At 39.9% G+C, this 12,500-nt stretch overlaps 2 protein-coding genes across 6 annotated transcripts in view; both read right to left on the minus strand.

The window, feature by feature from the left end:
• Positions 1-6,373, minus strand: part of LOC138033796 (hypoxia-inducible factor 1-alpha inhibitor-like) — a 19,506-nt gene extending 13,133 nt beyond the window's left edge. The window contains exons 1-3 of one of the 5 annotated variants that reach the window (XM_068881621.1): positions 5,883-6,372; positions 5,591-5,658; positions 2,054-2,193 (exon numbers count right to left, since the gene is read on the minus strand). The gene's annotated coding sequence lies outside the window, so the exon portion shown is untranslated. Of the gene's footprint in view, positions 1-1,462; positions 1,709-2,053; positions 2,542-5,590; positions 5,659-5,882 lie in introns of those variants that run through there. The other 4 variants (XM_068881623.1, XM_068881625.1, XM_068881622.1 and 1 more) reach the window with 4 other exon arrangements.
• Positions 6,374-8,384: 2,011 nt separating this feature from the next.
• LOC138033797 (cilia- and flagella-associated protein 299-like) overlaps positions 8,385-12,500 on the minus strand; it is a 15,536-nt gene continuing 11,420 nt past the window's right edge. The window contains exons 7-9 of the mRNA XM_068881626.1: positions 11,384-11,503; positions 10,500-10,574; positions 8,385-8,555 (exon numbers count right to left, since the gene is read on the minus strand). Of these exons, the coding sequence (XP_068737727.1) occupies positions 8,457-8,555; positions 10,500-10,574; positions 11,384-11,503 (294 nt within the window). The 3' untranslated portion in view covers positions 8,385-8,456. The remainder of the gene's footprint in view (positions 8,556-10,499; positions 10,575-11,383; positions 11,504-12,500) is intronic.

Genomic DNA, 12,500 nt, shown 5'->3' on the forward strand with positions numbered 1-12,500 from the left:
GCAACTGAAAAATCAGAGACCTAGGCAACGCCAGTTTTATGTGTCATTGAACTCAAACAAATGTGTAATGCAGAGGAAGATAAGGATCATTTCCAATACGTTTTTATTTTCTATTTTATTTTTGTCTTATTCATATTTGACAATCTGTAATAACATTTGCTTCCGTTCTGTCGCTACCCACCTCGACTAGCCAATGATTTCTGCGGGCAGCGGCCATTTTTGTTCTCCTTTGTCACTTTCTTATTAAAATTGAATTGAATAAAAATTGCACTAAGTTGTTCTTTTCGGGCCGTTTTATTCAAACTAATATTTAAAAGATGAGCTTGCTCACCGGATAATAATTTTCTAATTTTATACAAGACGCTAGAAATGAATTCAAAGTCTCTACAATCGCGGGAAAACAGCTGCAACACAGAATCACAAAGCGAATCAAAAGCGCAATGATATTCGCGACCAATAGAAAACACACCAGTGTGTTCTCCATGATGTATGCCCACAAATTAAATATTATTATGAAAATAATGCATGTTTTCCGTTCACTTCTTTCCAGCAGGTGCTCGATATTAAGATTCATTTCAAAAGAATAAAAAGAGTGGCATGAATTTTAACCGACTGATGAAAAAGTTTCATTATTCGTTGCTTCACTTTGTCCTGACGATCACCTTGTTCTTGTCATATTCACGATTTAATGATCCTGTCTTGCTTATCCAAAAAAAATTCTCGTTGTATTTGTCGTGACAATAAGATAAGCAAATTCTAAATTTCAGAAATAGAAAGCAGAAACAAAGCAAATATTCAAAAACTAATTACACAACGTCCATGATTTTTAATTTTCCGAGTGGCATTTTGTAAATGATCTGTATTAGAATCTCTAAATTTTATGCCAGTCTTTATGCTGGCAGAGGAGGCCAATCAATATACTGTTTTAAATCTTTCTTTTTCCTAGACTACGCCCCTCTGGTTCTGTTATTTCAAAGTTTATTTGCAATTTCAGTTAGTCTAGTGATAGAAACAAGTAAAGAGCTTCTTTTGAGTAAACATTACGTTCATTATAGTATTAGTACACTCATTCAAAAAGGTCTTACTTTTTTTGGCCTTACTTGGATTACAATGCGTAATACATCAGCGGCATTTTCACATACTCACGAACAGTATTTCTCACGCCCCGATGATCGTTCTTTAATGATCGAGAACGACATGGAAGCACGCTTTGCGGTAAACGGTAAACGTCATAAAGACGTTTGGCAAAGAGACAAGCAAAATTATCGAAAAAAGCTCTCGCAAGAGAAAAAAAAAAAGATATAATGAGGAAATTCGCAAGGGATTTGCATACAGCCGCATGCTAAGTCGGTTGGGGTTCAAACTCCTGTTCCATCATCTAGACTGCTCTCTCTCTCTTCGGTAATTCCGAATTCAACTCGACTCTATATCACATCAAGCGAATACCCAAATGGTTGCATACCTCGTTCCTCCTTTCTGCTGGGTTTCTAAGCACACTCAGCCACTCACACAGAAATACTTAAATTGCTGCCGTTTATAGGTTAAGATACTTTTTTTTCTATAAGAAGCATCATGATCTGGCAATTTGCCATTAACCGTAAATGCCAATATATATTTCTCTATTCCTGCCTCTTGCATCGGTTGACAAGGTTCATAATACAATCATATGTAAATCATAGTTCTTGTTTGACAGGCCATTTTCAGCCGACAAACAATCCAAGAAAATACCGGATGCAATCTCAAACCCATTCACTCGAACGGCACTAGGTCATCTATAATAACCGCAAAACGACAAAGAAAAAAGTCTTTTCGAAAGAGGCCTCGTCTGTCCAAATTCAAATTGGTTTTCGAGGGCTCACAAAATACCAGCTATACAGCCATAAAACGAAGATTGTGTGATCGACAAGAAATATAGATGAAGATGATATGACGACTGATAAAGCAACAATTCTACGTCATGTTAGAGTTCGTTGAAGAAAGACTGATCGAGGATTAGCTGTCACTGCGGGAAGCTCTTTTAGAGTTTGACGTCTTAAAAACAAAACCACCTTACCTTACTTTCAAATCATGAATCGTAATGTGGTGTCCTTGAACCAGTTAGGCCTTCCTCAGGATGGTGTGCCCGTCTTACCATTCAATGGTCTTGTGTCCGCTTTTTCTCGTCTCTCTATTTGAACGGCAGATGCTAGCGACCTATGCTGTCACATTTAAATAGACTTCACACCATCTCATTTATGTATTCTAAAAAGCACTAAAACGTGGCAGATATTACAGGAAGAAAATGTCCATTAATTCAGGAAGTGCACTGTTTTGAGTTTAATTGAGTTTTGGTGATGTGCGCTTTGCTTGAGGCGTAATTGGGAACTTGGAGTGAATGTACTATCAAGAAATTTAAGAAAGAAAAAAAAAATGGAAAAAAAAAATTGGATGGCAAGACCATGATATAGAGTTGTAATTTATCTGGCAATTGATCAGCCACTGGATTACTGATAGGACGAAACTCTTCCTTTGAAAGCCTTTCTTTAAAGACATACACATGTGACAAGATTGCCATTTTACTGAAAACCAAATGCTTCAGAAAATTTGACACCCAAAGAAAAAAGAAATGAATTTCATCACTTTACAAATTTGAATATTTTTTTTTTTCTGGGCTTTCATTGAAATACGCACTAGTTTTCGCCGTCTTGTGTATAATGAACACTTAAAACCGGCAGGCCACATGGAGTCTGGAATTGAGTCAGATGGAGCCCTCTATTTTTGACATGTGACTACGACGTACATACATAAAATTTCTGAATGGCGTTCCTCCCAACTAAGTTACTTCGCCAACATTTCACAACGCGATTCACATGGAATAATTGTTGACACCCACTATCACCACTGAAATGTTTATTTTTATACGTAACGTTTACGGTTAGTTAAGTTGGTTAGCTACAATCCTCGCCAAAAATCCTTGAAACACCCCTTTTTTCCTGGACAGTGTTGAGATGACGTTTTACTGTTTGACTGGCAACAAGAACATTGAAAAAGGGAGGGGGATGAAAACGGTGCGAGAGTGTTCAAAGTGTTTCAAGGTTTTTGTCGAAGATTGTAGGTAGGTAGTTAGTCAATGAAGTGAAATGTGTATATTTTAAATGCGAGTTATAGACTAATGGGAGAAGTGGCCCCCGCGTTAAGCTGGACAATTTAAGCAATTTAAGCAACTGTCGCTTTTAGTCATGGAAACCTGAAAATTTCTGATGGCTCCAATGGGATTCGAACCCATGACCTCTGTGATGCCGGTGCAATGCTTCATCAACCGCGCACCGGTGGCTCAGTTGGTTGAGCACCGGGCTGTCACGCGGGATGTCGTGAGCTCAACCCCGGCCGGACCAACACTCGGGGTCTTTAAATAACTGAGGAGAAAGTGCTGCCTTTGTAATTACATCTGCAAATGGTTAGACTCTCTAGTCTTCTCAGATAAGGACGATAAACCGTAGGCCCCGTCTCACAACCCTTCAATAGGGACCTTAAGATCTACGACGGCGACGTCGACGAAAACGTCACCGTGACGTTTTGAGGGCCTCAAAATAGAACTTTGCTCTGGTAAACGTCTTTCGCGATTATTCCATGTCGTTCTCGTCGTACAATGTGGGCGAAGTATCCTAAAACTAAATTGGTACGAGCGGTTTCAGACTGAAAATAGAGAACGAAAGATTCCCTGTTGCATGCTCACGTTGTCGTCAAAACCTAAAATTTAGTGATTTCACGTCGTCGTCACGCAGAGAACCGCAAAAATATGAGCTAAAATCCATGCTGCACGTGCAGCACGATTATTTATGCTCTTTTAACCAATGATATCATTGTTTTGTGGCGTTTTCGTCGACGTCGTCGTCGTAGATCTTAAACTCCCTAATGTTCATAATCCTGTGGGACGTAAAAGAACCCACACACTTGTTGCGGAGAGGTTAGGGCATGTAGTTCCCGGTGTTGTGGTCTGTCTTCTGTGGTGTACCATGGTTGGGAGGGTAAATGCTCGGAGATATTAGCTACACCAAGCTACTCTAAAATCCGAGGGTAAAGAAAGATATATGATATGATGATATGATATGATCAACTGAGTTATGAAGCCACACAGTTGGGAACAGGTCAACAAATGAGCCCAACAAATTCACCTGCTCTCAACTTTGTGGCTACAGCGCGGTTCGTAAAGCATTCCACGGGCATCGGTTCGGGCATCTTAGATCCCGTTGCAGCTAGCAACAAATAAAAAAGGTGAATTCTCAATCCGAAGGTTCTAAAACAATAGAATGTATATGGGACGATTTCGGAGAATAAATAAAGTGGAAAAGTTTGTAGAGGTGATAGGTGTTTTAAGTTGTTTAATTAAGGGCGCGTTCGATTGACCCAATTCCGGAATAAGAATACGTGGAGTGATGTATTCCATGTATTCCTTTTCCGGAATACGGTCAATCGAACGCACCCTAAGTTACCTTGTTAGTTAGTTACTCATTCTCGTCACCAGAGCCTCGGATCGACCCAGGGCTCTGGGAAACTCTATTTAGGAGAACATATATGGCCAAAAATTGGCTATTTGAACCTTACGGCGCCTGCTCAATCCTCGTGCTAACATGAATGCACCAAGTAGAGACGCTTTTGATTGTTCTTCAAGAAAACCAATAAGAAGACACTTTGTTTTAGGGTTCCCCAGAGCTCTTCTCTCCCTCAGTCAAGAGAAGAGCTCTGGGTTCGAGATTGGTTAATTACTTAGTTAAGAGAGTTAGCTTGTTAGTAACGTTTGTTGATTAGTTGGCCAGTTTTAGTTAAATTAGTTAGTTGGCAAGGATTATTTTACCAAAATCAACAAAATATTATCATTCAAGTTGTTTTGTGCCGTTGCCGTATCCTAGTCAGTTTCATGGGAACGTTCAAACGAACATACTCTCAAACAAGGTTCTTTTATTTTTTACGTACTTATTCCAAACTGGGAAAAAATGAGGACTCGCCGAATTTGTTTCGGAGGAAAGGACATCGGAAAACAACGCTAAACATCATAGATATGGGCGCGCCATCTGTAGCAAAATTACCGTTCGACTATCATATGTGGAAACGAAACGAGTTAGTTTCCAAAAATAAGGTAATATGTCGAAATGGGTTTCGAAAAGTAATGTGATACTTTCGAAAGGAAATGTGATTCTTTCGAAAGCCGGTTGCCACGGCTGTAGCATGTAACTTGAACCGTTAAAGATATAGTCGCCATGGATATTCCGTCACAGAGTCTGCTGCTATATGGAATAGAGGCTCGAACTTGAAAATCATTGCTTTCACTAAGAATGGCTATGTATGTTATATATGATCCCACACAACAGGTTAGAGGGTAAAGCTAGCGGTAGCCAGCTGCATTCCCCTTACTTTTGTTTTTAAGATGAATTTTTAAGAGAAACGAAGTCAATTGACAATAGTCCATTTTACAGTTGTGTGCTTGTCATTTGTGGGTTCCAATGTTTCCGTGAGGAATGAATCAACGATGAAATGGTATATGATCCATTTCATATATCATTTCATCGTTAAATGTATAGTTAGGTGATGTAATTAATTATTTATACTCAACCAGATACTGCATATGAATTCGTCATCAACAGCTTCAAGAAATAGCTCAGGGGCACAATCCTGTCATGACTTTGTGCCACGGAGAAAACGGACAGATAAAAAAAAAAAGGTTTCATCACAGTTAAAATAAACCATGAGCAGACCAGTGAACAAATTACGGTGCCATATGCATGCTTGTCACGCGAACAAATATGTCGTCAGATGCCGAGGCGATGCCAGTCTTCGATTTAAAAATTACGCAAAACCGAACAAATGTCAAATGACAAACATCAAAATATAACGAAAATACTTACCTAAAAATTAAAAATAGAAACAAGACGAAAAAAACAAGCTTTAAACGAAACAAAACGTATCGAACACGCGCTATTAAACGACGTTAGTGACTTCGTGGCTCTGCAAAACGCTCATGTTACATGCGGAAGCCATGGGAACTAACATTTTCAGAGCTGTATTATGTCAGTCATGGGTGTCATATTACATGACTTTTCGACCTATGACGTTCCTTTTCGATGTACTACGAAAACCACCGAGCTGTGGAATGGGTGGGAATTTACATGTCTCTGCCCCGCCCACTTTCGCTTACAAACAGTTCAAATTCTTAAGAGGTATTGGCAGAACTGAACGCATGTGGAAGGCTCTATAATCGAGGAAAAGCTCTCGGAGAAGACTTGAGAATGAAGATTATACAAGACACTATCGGAAAAGACGGAGACTTCACCACAGGTTTCTTCGTGGGAAGTTCTTCTGCGATTGCCAAAGAAAACAGAGATAAATTTTGAAAACGTGTTTTTCCATTGATGTGGTTGTTAAGCCCGTGGAAAAGGAATTTCATCAAAATGTTTAACGAAGTAAGCGGGGCAGTAGCTCGGTGATTCGGGCCCATTCTACAGATCGGTGGTTTTTGTAGTAATTCGTTGTATTTGTCGAAACGTAATTTGAGGGGAATCTTTTACCGTGTAGCCGCATCCTTAAGGGTAACATGAAACCTGAGCTGAACCAACCCCAAGCCAATAACCCTCCGGTAGGCCCCAAACCGAAAGTGTGTGTAAACCTCTTTGCCGTTTTCGTCCTAACAACGGCGCGAAGTGGCCAAATTTGAAAAGCATAGTTCAAATAAATGGACTGCTTATGAAACCCCGAATACGTCAAAAGCTAGAAGAGTACCATCGCACTTCATGTTAACCTGGCCGTGAACATGCAATTTTTTTTGTCCTCAATTCACAGCTTTTAATTTATATTTTAATTTTAATTTTACTCTTTTTTTTTAAGTTCCAACGAAGTTTGAATAAATTAATCAAAACTTTTGATTGGTTGTCTTTTAGAGAGAGGGTGTGGTTTGTGCATGGTCAGGGCCAAAATAGCGAACAAAAACATAAGACAAATGAACATGCCGAGTTTCATAACCATTTCCATAAATAGTGGGGAACTTAAGTACGTGCGTTTTTAAGACGCGGGCGGCAACCGGAAGTGAGTTGTTTTCCCTTTGAATTTGTCTTCAAACATCTACACCATTTACACCAATTATTCCTGGAATCTTGATACACACCTTTCATGCTGGACGACTTGGAGTAATGGTGAACTTTTACAATAACAGAAAATATTTTTTAGGCAATGTTCTCATATCCGTCGTCGTCGTCCACGTTCCCGGTGTCATCGTTCCCTTGACCAGCGGTCGGGAAAGAGAGACTGGTAGGTACTTGGTGTGTCTTTTTCTACTGTTTCAAATTTTTTTTAAACAAGGTATAAAACGTTCAGTAATTATACAATTACCCTAACCTAACCCTAACGCTAACCCTAATCCTAACCCTGAAGGTTTTACCGTGTTTAGATAATTTTGTGCAATAGATAACCACTAAATGACAAAATACACCAAGTACCTGCCGAAAGACTCCGGTCAAATCCCCAAAACAAGGACAAATTCGATTGGCCGTTGAAAAACGGTTTCATTTCCTCCCATTTGACCGGACGTTAGTTTTCGCGGGAAAAGTTGAAAATTGTTTTCGGAGTTTTGTGCCAGAAACTATTGAACAAAACAAACAGAATGTGGTTCAGCGTTGTCTGTACTCTTATCGAGAACGATATTCGTCATAACAGTGGTCAGAATGTGAACCCACGAGGCGCAGCCGAGTGAGTCCACGACAAATTTTGACCACTGTGATGACGAATATTGTTGTCAATAAGATGAACCACATTCGATTTGTTTTTTTCCCCACAACATTCAACGTCAAAGGAAATGTATATTTCAGAGCGTGACCAAGATCGTGACACAAAGAAAGCACAAGCGTTGTCTATAACTTTCTCGCAATCTGATTGGTTTATTTCCCAAAATGACGCAAGCAGCGTTGTCTAAATTCTTATCGATAACGGCAAATTAGCCAATCAGATTGCGAGATTACAAGTAATTGTGGTAAAATATATCCTTTAAAGCCTCCTTTAGGGAGAGTTCGGATCTTCCTAACTGCTCGAGTAGGCGTAATCCAATGCGTTGTGGAAGTGCTTTAGTTTAGAAAAAGAAGCCATAGAGTTTTCTGGTACCGGCTAGGGATTATTCCAGAGCCTCCGACGCCCGTTCCGCTGGACAAGGGTAGCGGAGGCTCTGGGAACGAGATAGTGCAAGAGCTCCCAATTTTCACCAAGCGTGCGCGCTAAAGATACGCACACTCAAGTAACACAAACGCCCTATTGTCTCGGCAAGTGTAAGAATCATTCATTCATTTCTTCTGTAATCGAATGTCATATCCATTCACCTCACTGTAAATTGCGTCGCTAAGATTAAAGCAAGGCACGATTCCTCGTAATTTATAACTTCAATATATTTAAGGTCAAATTGTTCAAGTTTACAAATATGAAACAAAATGCATACAGCATCACGACTTTCTCCTTGTGATATGATCGTAGACAACGACTTGTGTGTATTTTGTTGTTTCGACGGCAATTCGTGCTGAATTATCACCCGGTGTTAGGGCCTGTTGAGGAAAAAAGACCGCAACACTTCAAAAGGAAAAAAAATGCCCAATTTCGTCTATTGATTACCTTTCACCAAAGGCTATGTCTATATGACCGGTAGCTAGTTAAGGTCACTAGATTATTGAACAGCCGGCAGTCAGGTAATTTTTCAAATGAAAAAAAGTAATTTAAAACACCGCTGCAGTGAAGTTGTCCGGCGTTATATGAACTCCACTTGCAACTCGTCAAACAACGCAGGAGCGATCCTCAGTCATATTGTTCTTAAATTAAAATACCATATATCAGCGATAATTGAAATGTTTGCCTCAAATATGCCGGTCATTTCTCAACAAGTTTGAAGCCTTGACTTGCCGCTGACCATTTATGGACTCTTCGGTGGGGACGTAAATGATCACCATATTGAGCCAGACTGAAAAATTCCCCAAATTCTCGTAAGGTCTGATAAGTTAGGCTCTGTGGCCAGGGTAACCAGGGAAGGGGGGTAATCCGCCTAGGTGGGGTCGAAAATTAGCTCGTGTTTACATGCAATCTTACCACTCCGGAGTCCCGGGTGACCTATCTAGAGGATTCGTGCATACGGTGAGAGCTACTGAAATTTAAATTGACCAATCACAATTCAGCGAGCGGGAAAAACTGTGCTATCCGAGATCACGTCAATAGGTTCGCAGTAAAAGGACCAGAAAACCATTTCAATGTATTTATTTGTGTTACCTTCGCGAAAAAAGACTTTGGTGGCCTCCTTTCCACAGGGTAGATCGACAACAACGTCATTTACGCACAAAAATGCACCGTTTCCAGTGAAAGGGCGAATGATTGACAGGATAGCACAGTTTTGACTGCCGCGCGCACCCGCGGATTCCGTATGCAAGGATACTGCGTGGTCACTAATTACGTAAACAGGCAAAATGGCAGGTGAGGGACGCATTTTGGCACGTAATGCTCTTTCTACTCTCACTAGCTACTCTTGCTCAACTTTTGAGAGCTGTGGCTTCTTATTATCACTTTTAATGCCGCAACGCCTCCGCCAAAGGTAGTACATTGTGACACGAGCCGACCCCGGCTTGGCGGGTTACGCCACCTTCAAGCATCTACATGGCAAAACGCGACCCCAGCTGGGCGGGTTACTCGGTCTGGCTGACCGGCGGGCAACCCGCCTCGGCGGGTAATTTATCATATGAACGCGAGGCTGAAAAAACAAGAGTTTATATGGACAGGCGGGTTACCCCACCTCCTTGTAAACAGGCCCTAATAGTGTAGGATTTTCCAACTGGCACGTTCCATTGGCTTTTGCCTTGTTTATTTTTTATTCTGAGAAACTCATCAAATTTAAGGCCGTTTTTTTGCAAGTGGCACACGTCGCAAAGGAATATCCCTTTTGAGAGTTAATTTTACCGTTTGAACAAACCGAGGACCAACCTGTTTCTCCTTTCGAAAATGGAAAACATGTAGAATGAGGAATAGAGGCTAAAGTGAGGCAGATAACTTGTATCTGACCAAAATACACTCATCAGCCTACATTCCATGCTAATTCCCCAGTCAAACCGAGAGCCGTGTTAAGAAGTCCATTGTTTCTGGGTCACCCTACATTCGGCTTAGTCGGTTTCTTTTGCTCCAACTGTCCAGTAGGCCTTAATCACAGGGCAGCCATATGTTGACTCACGAGGGATAGAAAACTTTTCTATTGCCCCACCGAAACTCGTTCCCAAACATTTCAAATCGAGGCTCGGGGTACGAAATCTATTGTCTATGGCCAATATGGCCGCCGCGCGAATAAGGCCCATTCTATCAACCTGACTGTCCAAGAGCATTTTCTGCTTTTTATTCATGCATTTCAAATACGCTTTTGAAAAAAGAATTTAAAAGAAAGAAGCTCGCCTATTTTTTCCCCATAAAAGTGGTTTGACTCCGACCACCTTAAGGATTTAGTAGTTGGTGCAACATACCTTCGGATCAACATTAAGTATTTTCCGGTCTCTCTTGTTTTTGAAGAGTAGCCCTGACGGATTTTCTGCTATAACCTGAAAATAACGTTTTTAGAAATCAAGACTCGAAATAATAAAGCAGATCAAATCATTTTTAAAGGGAACCTTAACCAAAACAAGAAAATAATTTTAAATCTTATAATTTAAAATTGTTCGAACATTTTTTCGCTTGCTTTGGTTTTCACATGCGCCAGATGCTACCATCTTGAATAATCGTGACGTGTCGTGGCTGTCCCGTTGTTTAAAAACAAAAGCTCTTTGTGTGAAAACAATAAGGGCAACCATTACTCAAGATTCAAGATGGCGGCGCCCGGGTAATTTGAAAGTGAAAATAGGTGATTCTGAAATTCATTATTCTTACGATCCAAACGCTTTTTTGAAGACAATAGACCATTTTACAGTTGTAGCTAAGTTACCTGGTCTAAGAATGGAAGCGAGGCTGTCTGTGACCCTGCTTTGCTGCAAACCTTTGTGCTTTTCTAACGTTAATGTTGACCAAGAGATTATGAAGGTATCTCTTGAGTTGACTAATTAGAATTACACTAATACAATTTATATGATAAAAGCAGTGAGGTCTGTATCGATACAAGGTCACCGGCAGCCTCGCAGCCATTCATAGGCTAGGTCACTAAGCAAACAACTGTAAAATAATGGCCTATTGTCGAGCAAATTTGATTGCAAACATTAATTTGTTCGGTTTAAAATTACTCACAAGTCGGAGGCGAGGTTCCCTTTAATAGCGATAGAGGTAAGAGAAGAGAAAAGTGTACCCGGACAAAAACTTCTAGGAGTGGAGCAATCTCTAAACTCCATGGTCATGCTGTAGTGTATCGTTTCCAATGTACCTGGTAATTAGGTGTAGGATTGGATGTTGCAGTTTGTGTTTCCCAGTTGTAGAAGCTCAAGTCAGAGGGTCTTGGCAGAAGTCTTTTTCTTCCATTGAAATAAGGCTCAAAATCTTCAGTCTACGAAAGAAAAAAAATAGATTCGTGTTTTTTTCAAAGAAAAGATACACGCAGGATAGACGTCTCTTGTTGTTATTTATGTACCACCAAGGCCTTTATGGCTACAAAAACTATTGGCACATTTGAATAACAATACGATGTTTCTCAACCCCTGTTTCCTGTAAATTCCCTCAGCATGATACACAAACGGTGAGAGCACTAATGTGTGAGATGACTGCTTAAGCTTCAAATTCTTTCATTCCTGGTTGTCATTATCACATTCCCAGCTTAATTGTAGCAAGCTAGATAGCATTTGATTTGGCTAGAATGTCGAAAAAAATGGGATCCGATAAGTTAATGGAGCACGCTAAACGTTTCTATTTAGCCCACAAAGTAAATAGGACGGAATAGACCCTTCTCCAAATGGCGCCCTAAAATTCAAATAAGTTAAAATAAAATTTAAAAAACAGCACTAGATAGAACAAATATATTCTTAATTAGTAACCCTGCACGGTTTCAGCGTATTAGGTGCTATATCAGCTGAGAAAATTCAAGTTGAAAATGAAACATTTACAGACGTTTGTAACTGTAAGACTGGGGGTATGGCGCATACCCTCAGTAATACAAACGTCTGTAAACTTGTCAAATTGCAACTTACATTTTAATACACTTCATACGCCGAAACTTTGCAGGGTTACTAAAGTAAAGGTGCTTTTTGTATTTCAGTTCATGTTTGAACTCATTCAAATCCACTGCCACCGTTTTGGAGAACAGTCTATTAATAAGTGTGTGCCTTACGGGCACCGGTCTTCGCGTTTTTTTTTTTTTTTTTTTCATTTTTGAGTTTGAATACTTTAATAAGTGCTATTACTACACATATATTCAGAATCTGACCGTTTCAAAGAAGGCTCAGTACTATACTCAGTACTACATTTTTTAACTTTGAAGTAAGACGAAAGGCAGAATTTATAGTTACCTTTTCAGAAAAAAAAAACTAAACAAAAACAAAAAAATGGAG

Source organism: Montipora capricornis, chromosome 14, assembly GCF_036669925.1.
Source record: "Montipora capricornis isolate CH-2021 chromosome 14, ASM3666992v2, whole genome shotgun sequence".
Classification (NCBI taxonomy): domain Eukaryota; kingdom Metazoa; phylum Cnidaria; class Anthozoa; order Scleractinia; family Acroporidae; genus Montipora; species Montipora capricornis.